General features: G+C 47.4%; 1 protein-coding gene and 1 long non-coding RNA gene across 7 annotated transcripts in view; one reads left to right on the forward strand and one right to left on the reverse strand.

The window, feature by feature from the left end:
* The window catches only part of RAB31 (RAB31, member RAS oncogene family), a 431066-nt gene that overhangs the window by 271289 nt on the left and 142038 nt on the right, over window positions 1-17739 (forward strand). The window contains exon 2 of the mRNA XM_050767411.1: window positions 10325-10468. Coding sequence (XP_050623368.1) covers window positions 10430-10468 — 39 coding nt within the window. The 5' untranslated portion in view covers window positions 10325-10429. The remainder of the gene's footprint in view (window positions 1-10324; window positions 10469-17739) is intronic.
* On the reverse strand, window positions 5258-10132 carry LOC126941140 (uncharacterized). Of its 6 annotated transcripts, none has more exons than XR_007721098.1 (3): window positions 9935-10132; window positions 9148-9221; window positions 5258-6218 (listed from the first exon to the last, which is right to left on the reverse strand). It is a non-coding gene; the product is annotated as an uncharacterized LOC126941140 (long non-coding RNA). The 6 variants fall into 6 exon arrangements; XR_007721093.1 differs by having other exon boundaries at window positions 9148-9257; XR_007721097.1 differs by having other exon boundaries at window positions 9148-9260.

The following is a 17739-nucleotide window of genomic DNA, read 5'->3' on the forward strand; positions in this document are numbered from 1 at the left end:
TTGGAAACATTATGTTAAGTGAATGAAACCAGACACAAAAAGACACATGTTGTATGATTCCATTCATTTTCTCAACAAATATTTTTTGAGCATCTAGGGTACATCCTGGTGCAAGCACATGTCTTGTTATTGTGGCCAGCTGGGGCTGGTTTAACACACCAGATGTTTATATTGTTTCTTTTTCATTTTCTAGATACACCTGTTTTCTATTCCTGGTCTGAGCTACAGCCCTCCTTCTCAATCTCTTGGATAGTAAGGAAGTAATGCCTCTTTCATTTCTCTTCTCTGGATCATGCCCTGGGATTAGGCTAGATAATGCAGTCCAGACAAGGACCTGGACGGGTAATAGCATGGTCACCGAAATCTCCCAAGTGTGGCCTTCTCCACCTCAGGCCCACAACCCCACTCAGTGGCCTTGCTATTCTGTTCTGAACCACCGCCTTCAGCTCTGACTTAACTCTGCCTCTCCACCTGGCCCTTCTTTCTGGTTCTGCCACTTCTTGGGCACTAGGTTAACCTTATGGACCATGGCTTTTCTGCTTTGGACCTGGATCTGTCTTCTCACATTTTATTTTTATTTTTTAATCATTACTGCCTTTTCCTCATAACATTAACGGGACCAAATCCGTGTTTATACACATGAATTCTTACACTGGGCCACAGCAACAGAAGTCTGGGAAACAGCCTATTTCCTAAAAGGGCCAGGGTGCAGAGGTGAGCTCGGACTGCAGGCTTCCTGAGGCCAGGACTCCCTGGTGACTTTTTGCTCCTGGCTGCGTGTCTGGCACATAGCAGTACCTAAATCATATTTGGGAGAGCAGAGTCAGAACCAGTATGTGTGCATCCTGGGTAGTGGATTCAGGGCAAAACATATTAGCTGAATATTATATTAATTGGGGTTCTCCAGAGAAGCATGAACTATTAGGAGATGAATAGATGATAGATAGATGGATGGATAGATAGATAGATAGATTTTAGGGAATTGGCTCATGCTATTATGGAGGCTGGCAAGTCCAAAATCTGCAGGGCAGGCTGCAGGCTGGAAGCCCTTGGGAGAGTTCCTGCTGCAGCTTGAGTCTGAAGGCCCTCCACTGGCAGAATTCCCTTTTCCTCTAAGGAGGTCAGTCTTTTCCTTTTAAGACCTTCAACTGATGGCCGGGTGTGGTGGTGGGTACCTGTAGTCCCAGCTACTCGGGAGACTGAGGCAGGAGAATGGCGTGAACCTGGGAGGTGGAGCTTGCAGTGAGTCAAGATTGCGCCACTGCACTCCAGCCTGGGTGACAGAGCGAGACTCCTTCTCAAAAAAAAAAAAAAAAAAAAAAAAAAAAAAAAAAAAAAAAAGACCTTCAACTGATTGGATGAGGCCCACCTACATTAGCAGAATACCCTGGTTTACTGCAAGTCCACTGATTTAAATGTTAGTCTCATGTAAGCTATCTTCACAGAAGCATTTAAAATAATGTTCGATGAAATATCTATGGCCTAGCCGAGTTGATACATGAAAGTAACCATCACAGGCTGGGCGCTGTGGCTCATGCCAGTAATCCCAGCACTTTGGGAGGCCAAGGCAGACAGATCACGAAGTCAAGAGAGCGAAACCATCCTGGCCAAAATGGTGAAACCCTGTCTCTACTAAAAAATACAAAAATTACCTGGGCGTGGTGGCGTGTGCCTGTAGTTCCAGCTACTTGGGAGGCTGAAGCTGGAGAATCCTTTGAACCCAGGAGGCAAAGGTTGTAGTGAGCCGAGATGGCATCATTGCACTCTGGCCTGGGCAACGGAGCAAGACTTCTTCTCAAAAAAAAACAAAAAAAAACAAAAAAAAACTATCTATCTATCTATCTATATCTCATTGTTGGGTTTATTGTTTACTCTTTAGGTAAGAACTGTAGGGCACTAAAAATAACATAGTTGAGCAGGAAATGTGTTTCACAGACATGATCTCATATGTTCTACAAACATTTATTATTTTTATTCTTTGGGAGAAATTCCTCAGCTCTGCAGGGAAAACACCAAAATGTATTTTCTGAATCCCCTCCAGTCAATGGGGAGAAATACCAGTGTGTGTGTGATTATGCCAGCCAGCCCTGACTCACTCATCTTTGCTGCTGATTCTCTATATCGAGCTTTGGTATTTTATTTCCCAGTCTGTTCAACATTTTTTTCCTGCATATCCCTGGTAAGGCCTCAAACTAAAAACTGAACGCATGGGATGCTAATTTACATGTTTACTGAAGTGCACGGGCTTGAATCGTGTCTGTGGCCCACCAAGGCAGACCTTTGCAGGGACTCTGCCTCCGTTTCAAGAACAATGACACCTTCCTTTAGACAGGGGTCAGTGACATCATTGACATAAGAAGCCTGGCAGGGCCCGTGGGTACCTGATACGTAGCTAGTAATTAACACTCAATAAGTGTTGCTGTGCTTACTTGCATCATGCTCCTTTCCAGACGTTCACAGTCAAAAGAGAAGAGTAATCCTAGATAATCCTTAAACCTTCTGTTTAAGTTTCATTTTCTTCCCTTCCTTACCCTCTATATGCAAATGTACATTTGGCAAGCAGCAGGGAGCTTTCAGATTCCTTATCTCTCACACCCACCAGAACCTAATTTTGTTCATGGAGAGTAAAAAATAAAATAAATATTGCATTGGGGGAAAGATATGTGAAGGCACCCACATGACAGAGAATGGCTGTAAGGATATGAACATACATAAAGTAAGAAAGTGTGATTCTAAAAGAGCAGTTTATTGTTGTTTGAGCAGCCTGACCGGGACTTCTCCTTTCTGTTCCACTCTAACCAGCACGGAGCCTTAGGTTTTACAACTTTGATAAGTTGGTAAGTGAAACATTTTTTCCTTTTTTTTTTTTTTTTTCTGGAGACAGAGTCTTGTTCTGTTGCTCAGGCTGGAGTGCAGTGGTGCGATCTCAGCTCACTGCAATCTCTGCCTCCCGGGTTCAAGCGATTCTCCTGCCTCAGCCTCCCGAGTAGCTGAGATTACAGGCGTGCACTACCATGCCCGGCTAATTTTTGTGTTTTTAGTAGAGATGGGGTTTCACCATGTTGACCAGGCTGGTCTCGAACTCCTGGCTTCAAGGGATCCACCCACCTCGGCCTCCCAAAGTACTGGGGTTACAGATGTGAACCACTGCACCCAGCCCAAAATTATTCCTTGACACTTTAATCTGTATGCTTGCTTACTTGTGAAATCGAATGCTTTCTTCATACATGCATTTCCTACTTGTGAACTCCCTGATCGCATCTGCTCATTTTTCCTAATGGATCTTGGAGGTTTTGTTAAAAATTATGATGATAAATAATAATCTATTAATTCTTTCTATATTGATTATTAACTGAGTCATATTTATGCCAAATATTTTCCCAGATTGCAGTTTTAAAAATTGTGTTTATGATATTTCTTCCGTAAAGCAAGTGTTAACTTTTTGGTGCTGAAACCTGTCAGTCTTTCTCCCTGTGATTTTTGAGAGTAGATCTGCATTTCCTTCTCCCCGCTTCCTCCCCCATTTAGGAGAAATGGAGCCAGGGCCCCTCTATCCTCCGCTAACCACAGTAAACCCTCAGCTAATCTTTTTTTTTGTTTGTTTTTGAGACACAGCCTCACTCTATCGCCCAGGCTGGAGTGCAATGGCGTGATTTTGGCTCACTGTGACCTCTGCCTCCTGGGTTCAAGCGATTCTCCTGCCTCAGCCTCCTGAGTAGCTGGGATTATAGGTACCCACCACCACGCCTGGCTAATTTTTGTATTTTTAGTAGAGACGGGGTTTCACCATGTTGTGCAGGCTGGTCTTGAACTCCTGACCTCAGGCGATCCACCCGCCTCTGTCTCCCAAAGTGCCGAGATTACAGGTGTGAGTCACCGTGCCAGGCCTGCCACTGGCTAATCTTGATGCCCCAGTTTTGAACATCTGCTGACAGTAGGACCAGGGGAGGCTGCATAGCCTGAAACTCAGGAACCACATGTGGGCTAGGGGAAGAACTGTCTGGAGGAAGGCCAGCTTCCCACAAATCTTTACCCAAGGGAGAGTTCTGCCTTAAAGTCCTTAAAATGCCCTCTACCAGAGCTACTGAAGGTTGGTTCTTAGGGTAAGGTTCAGTTCAGTAGAAGAATATGACATTGGACACAAGTGTGCAGGAGGGGAAGGGCAGGGAGTCGGGAGAGAGGTAGGGATGGGGCCCTACCGGGAGACTGGGAAACCAAGCCCTCTTTTCTTATTTCCTATTTTTGTTCCTCTTTTAGACCCAGTATGTCTTTCAGTAAAAAAACTGTTATTTAGCTGAAGTTAGAATTTGCATATTTAAGCCTCCCATGTGAGCTGAGTGTAAGATGGAGAATCATAAGTAATTGAGATGTGTATAGCTATGCATAAAGTACTGACGCTGTTTTCTAAATCTGGAGTCTTTTCTACATTCAGAACAATTGAGGAAGGAAGTGAGGATGTTTGGAAGTCAGCACTTCCTTTTTAATGGATAGTAACAGCCCAGAACAGTTTTATGGGCCTAGGGAAGGGGACAAGGTGACAACAATTGCAGTTTACGTGGGACTGAAGTTTCCCAGAATGAGGGACAGCCAGGACTAAAACCTGGACAGTCCCATGCAAACTAGGATGCTTTGTCATCTGGACTTGCTATTCACACACACACACCCCACATGTGTGTAACCCTCCCCCAAAATAATGCAACAGCCTTTCAGTATCCATCTTTGACAGAGGATGGAACTACGGGTTGAAGAGTCTCAGATACTTCCTTAAATTCACACAAATTGGGCATAAAGGAGCCTGCATGTAAACTTGGTTCCGTCTGATGTCAGAGGGCCCTTTCTACCCTCCATGCTTGGGATTTATCAGTCGGGTCGGTGAACTCACTCTCTCACCCACCCACTCACCCCATATTTTCAGAGAGCAGAATATGTGCTATGCGAAGGATTGGATTATGGATGATTCAGAACAGGCTCTGTTATATTGGTAATTGGGAAAGCCCAGGGACAGCAAGGAGAATAGTAGTTCAAGAATAATCTTAAATAAAATGTATGGGAGGCCACTGTTTTGGACTGAACTCTTACACTAGGCCCAATGGACCAGACCAAACCAGAATGGAGTCATTCCTGCTAGGTGCCAGGCTGTCCGGCTGAACTTTAAAAAGGGCAGCTTTCCAAAAAATAAGAGATGCACAGCAGCCAATCAAAAGGACCAGTTTACCTGAGCCGGTTTGATGAGGAAGTCCCCCATGCTTTAACCCTGCAAGAGAAGTAACTCTAAAACGCCAATCTGCCTTTTGTTCCCTGTTTCTGCTTCTTCAGCCTTTCCTGCCTACAAAGCCCAGTCCTTTGCCTGGCTTATTGGAACATATTTTCTCAGTTTTTGGATGGGACGCTTCCTGATTCATGAATCAGTAACAAAAGCCAATTAAATCTTTAATGTTGTTGAAATTTTTTTTTTTTAACAATAATAACCTCGGTAGAAATAAAATTTGCAAGAGGTCTAATGTAATTGGAGCCTTAAGGCAACTCAGTACAGTAGTTTGGTACTCTTAGTACAGGTTAAGCATCCCTAATTTGAAATCCAAAATGCTCCAAAATTAGAAACTTTTTGACTGCTGACACAATGCTCAAAAGAAATGCTCACTGGAGCATTTGGGATTCAGGATTTTCGGATTAGAAGTGCTCCACTGGTAAGTATAATGCGAATATTCCAAAATCGGAGAAACACTCCTGGTCCCAAGCATTTTGGATGACGGATACTCAACTTGTACACAAATATTCTTAGAGGCACTTCAGATTAGGAAGAGTCTGTATTAGTTTCTTCCTCATCTAGGGCAGTCTTGGGAATTCAAACAAAACCCAGATTTTCCCCCCATCACAAACACACACACTCACCTACCAGTTGACTAGGTTCAAACTCCAGCCATCCTGAGCATCTTCTCCTTTACTTGGGGGTTGGTTTCAGTTGAATTCAAGGTTTGGAGTCTCTGGAATTTATACTCATTTCTTGAATGAGAAGAGTTACCAAAATGAAGCAACTACACCAAGCCTCAGACATTTCACATCATACAATAGTCTCCTGTTTATATGTTTGTCTCTTTCCTTTACTGCTCGACTTTGGCGTGGGTCCTCTTCCTCCATCGGCCATTCTTCCAGTGTCTAGCACAGTCAGGGTCTGCTACTCGCCGAATGGGTGGGTAAACAGCTAAACACAGAAATCCCTGCAATATAAGAATCGTTGCCAACATCTACAATTAAACCAATTTTTAGTTGATAGCAAATAATGTTAAGGTACAAAAAAGTGAAACACAACTCCTTTTAAGAAAAAGAAATCCTAAACTCCATAGTATTTCTCTGAAAAATTGCAAGAAAACTTACATGACTCGCCAGAAGGAACAACCCAAGACAGTCTATGAAACAAAACTGGGGTTGTGGTGACTTTGATCTGCATCATTAATTTAATTTCTCAGTTTTACAAGTAAGCAATGAAAATGAACAGGACTGATTGAATTACATGTTACTTAGGGCTTTTGGGAGGTGGTCACAGCTGAATCAATCCATTTACCTTCCATGGGAGGTGTTAATATATATCTTATTGCTTATTTTCTTTTAACCCAACACTTTAAGCTCAGCCAGAGATCCAAGGGACGGTGGAGGTTGCTGGGCAGGAGTGTCAGTAAAGAGGCCAGTGAGATGCTGAAGATGGCTTAAGCTGCCCAGTGCTAGCACTCAGGAATCTGAAAAATTTAAACACTATCACCTGACACCAATCCTTTGTGAGGTCCCAACAGAGCGTTCCTTGTCTTCAGCGAGAGCTGTCTACTTGTTCTGGAACACTTCTGAGCGCTCCCATTCGAGACGATGGAGACGATGAGGAGGTGAGCCCCCACCCTCCCCGTCTCCCATCTAAGATGTCACCACACTTTCCACAGGAAGAAGACATCTGGAGTTGCAAAAGGAGGCTGTGCAGTTTCTATCCGCTTACCTAATAGCCCCTCCACCGAGCAGCCACCTTCCTTGGGGTTCTCAGGAACACTCCCCTTCCCACAGACAGAGGCTGTTTCCAGCCTTCACCCACCAGCTACTGTCTCCTTTTTCAAGTCTGTGGGTGAACTGTGGGGTCCACTCACCTCTGTTTTTCTAAGTCCCTCAAATCCCTTTCCTACCCTGGTATGTCCAGGATTCATCTCCTCAAAATTGTTTCAAGGGCGCGAGTTACAAATAAGATTAGGTAGCACATGCTATTTAGAAAGTTTCAGAAAGAGAAGGAAAGAAGGAAGGAAGAAGGAAGGAAGGAGTTGTTACGTAAATGAGAAATACTGAAAGGCTGTTTAACTGATATTGCAGACACTATAGTTCCATAAAAAAGATAAATTATGAAAAACAAGGGTTGTAAACACTTTTATTTTTCCTTAATTGACTCTTGAGCAGACCAGATGACTCAGTACTGGTCTCCAGGGATCAGCCTGTGCTCCAGGGCGTTGTAACACATTTATATTACTTATCCTATTTAACATTTTGAGTCATATCATTTTCAGAGAACCTTATTTACTATAAACGTCTCATAAATCTACATAGTATACACATTTCATTTAATATCTAAGTAACATATACTATTGTACACCATTAAATACACCCAGTAAAGACACCCTAGTTTGCTTAATCATTCCTCAAATGTTAAGAGATTTGAGTTACAATTAATGCAACAATCCTCCCTTTACCTCCATGGAGATAATTTTTTTGTTGTTCTCTAACCCATTTATTTGTTTCTTTGTCTGCATATGTGTTTATACTCAAACAGGCAGCTTTGTTTACTCTTCGTCTTTGTATGTTAATGTTCAACAAAGGATTTCCTGAATCAAAAAACATGGTCAGTTTTATGACCATTCCTGGCTTTTGCTGTTGGAGACTTCATAGGAGCAGAGAAGGGGAGGTCTGAATTAGCACATGACCATTTACGCTACAAAATTCTCATAAGAAAAACTTGCATGTTCTATTTCTTAATTTGATAAATTGTCAGTTATGTACCATCGAATTTTTATCCCTGCTGAAGCTATACCCGAACTCCATATTTGCAGGGAATTCCAGAGGAGTCAGGATGGGCCCTCAGTGCAGTAATCATAGAGTGTAACAATAGAGAACATGGCACTTTTTTAAAAAGTCGAGGGCTACCTCTGACCTGTCACTCCTGAAATATATCTCCTAGCAGTCATCTTCCTGCCTTCCTGGGCTAGAGCTTTATAGGTTACCTTAGAGTGATCATGGGGACCTGGTTTTCATGAGGCCATGTTTAAGTTCAGGGGTGACCTGGCTGGGGAGAGGGTATAAACCCATGAACACGGATCAGTTGACAGACTAGGATTGCCACTTTGTAAAGAAGAGCCCAAGGCCTGATCAGAATGAGACACAAATGAGGTCATTTTTAATAGAGCTAGGGGTGGGGAGAAGGACAAATGGACTGGGGCAATTCTCAGGGAGGGAAGGGCTGGATAGGGGACTATTTTGGGAGAGCCTAGAAACCACACAAGCGTCCCAGACACCCGGGCTAGCGGAGAGGAGAGCGGAATGAGAGCAGTCATGAAAAAGGGTAAGGGAACACAAGAGAAATTCGGTTTGCTTATTTTTGTCTGGGCACAGTTTTGCCCTCAGCAACCTAAGGCAATTTCACAAAACTCCACTCAGTGCACAGGATGTAGAACACGTCGGAGGCTTCCACTGTGGTTTGACTGGCTTTTGGGAATCGAGCTGGAAAGCCAAAAGGACACGTTTCAGTGTGGACATCCAAGTCTTAGTGGGTGTCCTGAGGGCAGGCGAAGGCCTTGGGGGAGGTGTCTTTGCAACTGTGTAGCGGTGGTTTTCTGATTAGCAAATCTGAGGGCAGGGAGATACTGTAATCAGGACTGTTTGATTCTGGGCAAGCCTCTTTTCACCCTGCCCACATAGAAGACTCTGCTTTGGATACAAAGTCAAGGACAGATACTGACACAATGGACCTGTAACTTGTGCATGGCTGCCTTTTGAACAATTTAGTCCATTTGAGTAACCTCCACAAGCCTGCACTTCCAGGGCAAAGTTCCTGCTCTTCTGGGGAATTTAATTGTGAATTGTCTGTTTTGGGGCCCATTTTGACTCCAGTATTCCAGGACTTACCTCTTTGGAGGCCTTGATTTGGAATTTCCCATTGGATGGGGTTACTTGGGTATGGGGTAGCTTCAACCTGGCTTCTGTAAGAACAAAGCCAGATGATCACGGTGGGTGGTCTGCTAGGAGAATGGAAATGCCATTGATTAAAATTGAAAGGTTGGAGAGAGGCCTGAGAGTTTGGGATAGGAGATGAAGTTTTAAAAATATCAGTTTTTTAAAAAAACACTTCCCATCTGAAATGCCAGTGAATTGTCCAGATAGACTACACTGAAAAGGCTGACATTTCTGTAGCAGCCACGAATGAAGTCATCTGAGTGGATGAGGTGCTCTAGGCCATACATGGAGAAGAAAGAGAACACAATGACCCAGGCCTCCCGTGACTGCGTGCGGCCACAGCCTCTGCTCATTTCCTAGTTAGGAAGGATGCGGGGGTCTGCTGGGATCTCCACGTTTCTACCTGTACTTCTGAGGACTGGGTTTCTGCCCACACCAGTTGCAGGATTTGCTCTACTGAGAAAGTTTTGCTCCAGAATGCAAGTTTCCTGTTTCAGACACGGACAGCCAGTTTTGCTTCTAGAATCATTTTCAGCTACATACAGAAAAATGAACTTGGCTGAGCCGAAGAGCCACGCGTATGTTAAACGGCAGCTCGGGTATTAGGAACGCCGCGAAGGCAGGCCGAAAAGTTAACCCCCTTCTCCTCACCCCTGTCCTCACAGCGGCCCCTTCAGTGGCCTGACTTTTTCTGCCCGGGACCCAGAATGTCGCTTGAGGATGGGACTAACCCGCAGACCTGCAAGCGCTGCCACGCAAACGGCCTCGGCCAGAGCAGCCGCTTCTCAGCTCAGAATGGCATCTCCAGGGACCCTCTGGCAGTGGGGCCAGGTCTCCACCGGGCCGGTCCCGTCCTTCCTACCCGGGCCCTGCGGCCAGGCGGGGCCGGGAGCGGCGGATGCGGGAGGGCGCCGGGGGAGCCCGGCTCGCGCGGGGCTGGTCCGAGGGCGGAGGCAACCCGCCGGCGACGCCGCAGGTCCCGGGTGGCTGACGCCGTCCGGGGGCGTTCCTGGGAGCTGGGGGCCGGCGAGGCTGGACCCGACGCGCCCGGGAGGAGCCGGCCGGCGGCCACGTGACCCAGCGCGGCGGGGCCGGCGGCCCAGAAATAGCAGCGGCGGCGGTTCCGCCCGCGGGCGGCGCGAGCGAGGAGCCGAGGCGGGAGAAGCCGGCAGGGCGCGGGCGCGGCGGCCCCGGAGGATGCTGCTGAGCCCCGGCCCTGCCCGGCCGCGAGCACATGATGGCTATACGGGAGCTCAAAGTGTGCCTTCTCGGGGTGAGTCCTGGCCGCCCCCCGCCGCGGACCCCGGCCGGCGCCCCCGCGCCCCTTCGCTCCCCTGGTCCCCGCGCGCTCAGACCCCGCCATCCCCTCGCTCTCCGCTCTCCTCTCGCAGCTTCCGTCCCCCTCGTCCGCGCGCCCGCTGGTTCCCCGGGTCCCCCTCGCTCCCCCAGTCCGTGCGCCCCTCGCTCTCCGCACCCCCTCTTGTTCCCCGCCGCCCCCTCGTCCGTGCGCCCCTCCGGTCCGCCCCCGTCTCACCCTGCCGGGGTCCGGGGCCGAGCCTGCCCCGGGCTTTTTCTGCTCTTTCCTCCCGGCCCGCGAGTCCCCGGATCCGCGGCGGCCTCGCGGGGACCCCCGGCGGGGACGGGGCAGTGGCTGCGAGTCTGGGGCCCCGAGGGCTTTCTCCTCCGCCTTTGATAGTTTCCTTCCGGCAGAAAGTTTAAGTTGCTCAGCCAAGTCGCTGAGGACTCTTTTGCCTCCTGGGGCAATTGATTGTTCACTTAAAACACAAAAATAAAACCAAACGCGAGCCCAGCCAAGGGGGTGAAAGCCGAGGGCGCGGCCGGGGTGGAAGGTGAGGCGGTGACCTGTGCGGAGCGCGCCCTGCAAACTTCCCTGCTGCGGATGAAAGAAGCAGGCTGGGAAAGTCCTCCCCACCACCACTTCTCCTAAAGTGGGGCTTTCTCAGCCCGAAGAAGCCTTAAAGCCGCCAGAAACAAAGAGGCAGTCAATCCTTGCGGTCAGGGGACTGCAGACCGGAGACCCGGCCAGGACGCAGGGAGCCGCTGGCGAACCGCCCCTGAGAATTCAGATAAACGTAGGGTCGCTTCCTTTCGGGGGCCCACATCGCATTCCAGAATTCCTTCTTCTAAAAGAAGAGCTGGTTCTAAGGGCGTTTTCAGCAGCCTTTGGCATCTGGTGTACCCGCCCATGTCACTGGCAAAGCTGGTCTCATGAAAACCATTTCCTAAAAAAGAGCAGCGAAAGAGTCGCATTCTTGTGCGAACTGGTCTGTCAAGATGGGGATACAAGAACTGTAGAAAGAGGAAATGATTTCGGTGAGGACTGAACTGTGCCAGCGTCTCTAGGCTTCCTCTAGGCTCTTCTGGAACCTCTGGCAGAACCTTGTTCTGTCCACCGGCTCCCATCACTGGCCTCTGCCAAAACCATCCCTTACCTTAACTCGATTGTCTGGTTGGCCTAGAATTCCAGAGGATCTGGGAAGGCCCTGCCCTCCCTGGTAGGCCCTGGCACAGATCCCCACCTCCCCCGACTTGGTCAGCCACAGCCAGGATCTAGCCTGGTCCTTTCCCTGTTGACCTTTTTGTGTGTCTGGAGTGGGTTTTCCTGTTCCCCAGGCCCTCTAATATTTCCAGACGTGAATTCCAGGAATCCTGTGCGTCCCTCTTGAGGGGCCATTTCAGCCTCAGGAAAGGCCTTCAGAGACTTAGAAGGAATGTCGTGTTCCAAGGAATGAAGGGGCAGCCTTGATGTGCGCTGTGTTTGTCAGGATTGGCCTTGGGAAAAATGAAATAAGACATGTTTTTGCCTTTTTTTTCTTAAACTCTTTCTCTTCACTTTTACTGAGGTGGTCCAAGCCCTGCCCTATCACAGGACCCCTTATTTTCAATTTCGGCATTTAGGGACAGGTCTCTATATCCTCCTACCAGGACACTGATCAGGTGGCAAGAACCCTGTGTCAGGAGGCAGGAAACCCAGGCTCTCATTCTTTCCCACCAACGAGCTGTGTCGCTTTAGCAAAGCAACTCAGCGGCCTCATCTATGAAATGGGCATAATAACATGTTCCCCCTTAAGGCAGAGGACTATACCAGATGATCTCCTAAGATACATGCTACCATTTCAGGGTGGCAATTAGCAAACCTGGGAGAGGAGGAAGGTGGAGGAAATCTCTTTACTTCTTTTATCTCCAAGAATGATACACACTCTTTGAGTGGCTTCCTGCAGACAGTGCCTTACCTTTGCCAGTTGTGTGTGTAGGAAATTGAACTTGGAGTTGGAAGAACCATGCCAAAGCAGAGAAAGAATAGGTTTCTGGGCAGACGGAGGCTTTGAAACATCAATCGTGGCTGGTCGCAGTGGCTCACACCTGTAATCCCAGCACTTTGGGAGGCTGAGGTGGGGGGATCATTTGAGGTCGGGAGTTCAAGACCAGCCTGGCCAACATGATGAAACCTGTCTCTACTAAAAATACAAAAAAATAACCGAGTGGTAGTGGTTTGTGCTTGTAATCCCAGCTACTTGGGAGGCTGAGCTAGGAGAATCGCTTGAGCCTGGAGGTGGAGGTTGCAGTGAGCTGAAATCGTGCCACTGCACTCCAGTCTGGGCCACAGAGTGAGACCCTATCTGAAAAAAAAAAAAAAAAAAAAAAAACATCAATCATATCACACCACATCTGTGGCTTCCTTTTTTTTTGAGGGTGGCTGTAAGTTTCAGTTTTATTGAAATCAGAGAACATTTTATTTGAAAAGCCAAATGATCTTATTGTCCACACTGAGTAAGATTTGCCACATCCCCTGGTTTGGCTGGCTCTTTCCCGGGTGAGATGTGTGCAGCAGGCTGTGTTTCTAGCTGCTCATCCAATTAGGCTCGTTCTCTGGGTGGGATAACATTTGAGGTAGATCAAAGCCATTTAACTGTCTTCGGTTTACTCTCTTCTCTCTCTTTTTTTATTTGTTTTGAGACAAGGTCACGTTCTGTCACTCAGGCTGGAGTACAGTGGTGCCATCATAGCTCACTGCACCCTCCAACTCCTGGGCTCGGTGGATCCTTCTGCATCGGCTTAGGTTTATTCTCTTGATTCCAGAGACCCTGTGGATCAGTTAGTGCTAAGTCCAAAAGTCCTTAAAAAAATATGTATATTTTTGAGATAGAGTCTCACTCTGTCGCCCAGGCCGGAGTGCAATGGTGCCATCATGGCTCACTGCAGCCTCAACCTCCCAAGCTCAGGTGATCCTCCCACCTCAGCCTCCCAAGTAGCTGGGACCATAGGTGTGTACCACCCACCCAGCTAATACTTTTTATTATTTTTGTAGAGATGGGGTCTCCCTGTGTTGCGCAGGCTCTTTCAACATTTTAACAGGAATTGGGCTCGTTTGTTCTTTGCATAGGGAGGTCTGTCTTTTCTGGGTGAAGTTTTATGTGTTGCCGGCACTCAGTTTCCTGTTTTTTAGCCATGAGACACCTCCCTGAAGTCTTGGTATGACCAAGACCCCGACAGCCACACCTTCTTTCTCCCTGTTAGAATCACTGTCTGTTGGGTTTCCCTTAGAAGGTGACAGAGAACATAGACTTCGTAACAAAATCTCACTGTCACTGGGAAGGCTGAGGGGTTGGTCTTTTTGTGCCTGGTCCTGTGCTCAGTGAGGACGTGGGGACATGCTTCCCATATAAGGTATAGGTTGTTTTAGGCATGGGCAGTGGGAACTTTCAGCAGAGGCTCCCTACTGGTCACTGTTTGCTGTAGTTTCCTGCTCCATCCATGGGGTCGGAGGTCTTACCTCCTGACATTAGAGTCATTTGCAGCAGGTGGGAGTGAAAGTGGGCCGGTGCCAGGTCTTCTTCACCTGAACTTCATCTGTTTTCCTGGCATGTTAGGAATGTTCGAGCTTATTTCTTTTGGTGAATGCTCCCACATGGGATGGACAATGGCCTGTGGAACATTCTCTGAATGCTTTGTGTTCTTGGAAGACCAAGGACTGGAGAGCACTGGGTTTGTTTAGGTTACCTCTTATAAATTCTTGGCTCGCATCTCATGTGTGGACTTTCTCGGGTTCATTCCACATGGGGACAGCCCAGCAAGCCTTTGTGAATGCCCTTTCCTGGCCTGAGCCCAGTCACCTGTGGAAGTCAGCCTTGCAGGAGGGTGTGCTTGATGGGGGAAGCACCCTGGGCAGGACCCTATAAGCTTCCTTCTTACCAGGAAAGTGTCATTCATCCCACTTTGTGATCTGAACCGGTGTTATGAAACATGAAGCTTAAAGGCAACACCCTTTAAAACAGCAAAGTATGTTAACAACAACAACAAAAAAAAACCTAACAAAAACAACACTGAGGCAGCAGCTGCTTCAACCCCAAAGGTGGAAAGTTTCCCAGTATGCATTTTTAACACACATCACCACGTGGCAAGAAGCAGGAGGAAGGCAGAGAGTGGGGAGGAGGAGAAAGAGAAGGAGGGGACCTTTGTTTTGTTATTTCCTTGGGGTATTTGTGCGCGTGCACTTAAAAACTGCTTCCTGATGGAATCCCAAAGAGATTTATATTTGGACTTTGGTTGTCTTGACAACAATTTAGAAATTTCTACCACTTCCTCAATAGCTGAGTGATCAGTTAAAAGAGCCGATGGCTTCCCTGCTTCTGGTAAGGAGCTTGTTGAAGCATCTCCTTGTGATCTTGGAATCTATATGGTGGCTCATCAAAGAGCAGTCAAATACCTGGGATTTGGTGAGACATCTGGGTAATGGGGACTTTATCTATGTCCAAGGCCTTCACATGGGCCTCTTGTCTCCCCAGGGACACTAGGATGCAAAAGAAGAACAGATTTATATTCATGGTAAGGCAGATCATCAGAACTGCGCAACCTCACATGAGTTGCTTTGAGTGCTATATGAGAGAGTATCCAATAAGGTGATAAGAATTTGTTAGTGTTACTGTGGAAGGAAGGAATGCATAGGATAGTGGGTTGGGCTGGGTAATGATCACATTTGCTTTCCGAGTCTGAGATTCTAGTAACTTACTATTTTTTTTTCCCCCAGAGACTGGCATTTCTTGGGGAGGAGGGATGGTGAGGAGGGTGGAGTGGCTAGCCACAGCATTTATTTCTTGGCACAACTGATTCCTCTATTAAATTGAACCATTTGTGGAAAGTATGTTCAGCATTGGTGACTCTGGGTAGCTTCTATGTTACATGAGAATAAATATGATATAGTGGGGTATCTTCCCAGCAGTGCCTGGTGTATGGTAACACTGTATCTAATGCACTTATCCCAGGCTGATGGAATCCATCAGGGTCCCTTTGTTCCTCCTTTGTTCAGGGTCAACATTGCTGCTTTCATCCTCCCTCAGCTTTCAGAGCTCAGTGCGTCTCTGGAGTGTGTATCAGAATCATCTGAGGAGCATTTTCAAGCTTCTCATGGTCCTTTTCCCCATCCCTTGTGTCTTAATTTGAGCTGCTGTCACAAAAATACCATAGGCTGGAGGGCTTAAACAATAGACATTTAATTCTCACGGTTCTGGAGGTTGGGAAGTCTAAGACCAAGGTGCTGGCCGATCTAGTGTCTGGTGAGGGCTCGATTTCTGGTTTGCAGACAGCTGCCTTCTTGCTGTAACTTCACATGACTGAGAGAGTGCTCGGTCTCCTTCTCTTCTCATAAGGACACCAACCCCATTCATGAAGGCTCTACCCTCACAACCTAAGCACCTCCCAAATCCTAATATCCTCACTTTGGAGGTTAGGCTTCAAAATGTGAATTTTGGTGGAGGGACACAAACATTAATTCTGTAGTACCTTGTCAGTTGCTTTCAGGCATGTGGCCTCTACTTTTGCCCTGGCCCAATGACACTGTTTTAATGAGCGTGATATATCCCTTAAGTCTGCTCTAAGGCCATAGCCATGAGAAAATAGGAAACTTTACATTTTAAGATGCTAGGACAGTGGTTCCCAACCTTTTTGCCACCAGGGATCAGTTTCATGGAAGACGATTTTTCCACAGATTGGAGCAGAAGGCAGGGGATGGTTTTAGGATGAGACTGTTCCACGTCAGATCATCAGGCATTAGTTAGATTCTCCTAAGGAGCATGCAACCTAGATCCCTCACATGCGCAGTTCACAACAGGGTTTGCACTCCTGTGAGAATCTAATGCCACCATTGCTCTGACAGGAGGCAGAGCTCAGCTGGTAATGCTCACTCACTCTTCACCTCCTGCTGTGCAACCTGCTTCCTAACAGGCCATGGGCCAGTACCACCCCAGGGGCTGGGAACCTCTGTGCTAGAGCGCAAAAGATTTTGAGTCACTAATTGGAAAAGACCTTTAAAATTTAATTAAGCCTGGTAGATAACACTTATTTGGTGTGTGCATGCCTGTGCCGATTTTATACTTTCATTTATCTTAGTTTTTATCATTTATGATATGTGTTTGAAAATGGAATAGGTATTCATTCATTCAGCCATTCACCATTCATGGAGTGTTTCTTTCATGCTGGGAGCTGTGGGTGGCCACATGTAGACAGGCTGGCAGTGATTGCTGCCTTCCCAAGGACACGAACACACCAGCAGTGAGCTCTGTGGCAGTGACTGGATTCTGATTATGGTACTTACCATGGCCCACCATACAGACCAGAAGTAGTGTGGTGTGATGATGAGAAATACTGACTGTCATCCCGCTTATTAGACTTGACGGCATGGGAGGGACAGAAAGTTCTTGCTCCAGGTCTGTCTTGGGTACCTGCTATTGCACAGTGCTGTGCTAACTCTGCTAGAGACAGAAAGTAGGTCAGGCAGGGATCTGGTCCCTGCCTGGCATGGAGAGGCTTCTGGTTGGTTCCTGTGCCACACGCACAGGAACGCGGCCCATGCTGACGGGTGTGTGCAGGAAGTGTTGCATGTACAGTGGGAGATGCTGGGAGTCGAACCCCGTGGGGGCTGTGAAGTGGGGAGCTGGGAAGGTTTCTTGGAGTAGGAAGGATTTGAGCAGTGCCTAAATGGGTGAGTAGGGCTTTGACAGGGAAGGAAAGGTGGGTGTGCACTCCAGGCCCTGGCAGGGGGCTTGAGATCTCACTGTATTTTCTGGCACAGTCCCTCCTCTCTCAGCCTGCCCGCTCTTCCATTGACACCCCCTACTCCCTGTCTCTCTAGCACTGGGTCTTTTATTTTTAATTCCCTTTGCCCCGTGTTTTTTGAAAAACTTAAAACTTACATAACAGTTGAAAGTACTATGAATGTTCCCTAGATTCAGCAGGGATAACATTTTGTCACTTGTCCTTTCTCTCTCTCTCTCTCTCTCTCTCTTTTTTGACATGGAGTCTCGCTCTGTCAACCAGCCTGGGGCGCAGTGGCACAATCTCGGCTCACTGCAACCTCCACCTCCCGGGTTCAAGCGATTCTCTTGCCTCAGCCTCCTGAGTAGCTGGGATTACAAGTGTGCAACAGCATGCCCAGCTAATTTTTGTATTTTTTTTTTAGTAGAGATGGGGTTTCACCACGTTGGCCGGCTGGTCTCAAACTCCTAGCCTCAAACAATCTGCCCGCCT

Source organism: Macaca thibetana, chromosome 18, assembly GCF_024542745.1.
Source record: "Macaca thibetana thibetana isolate TM-01 chromosome 18, ASM2454274v1, whole genome shotgun sequence".
Lineage (NCBI taxonomy): Eukaryota > Metazoa > Chordata > Mammalia > Primates > Cercopithecidae > Macaca > Macaca thibetana.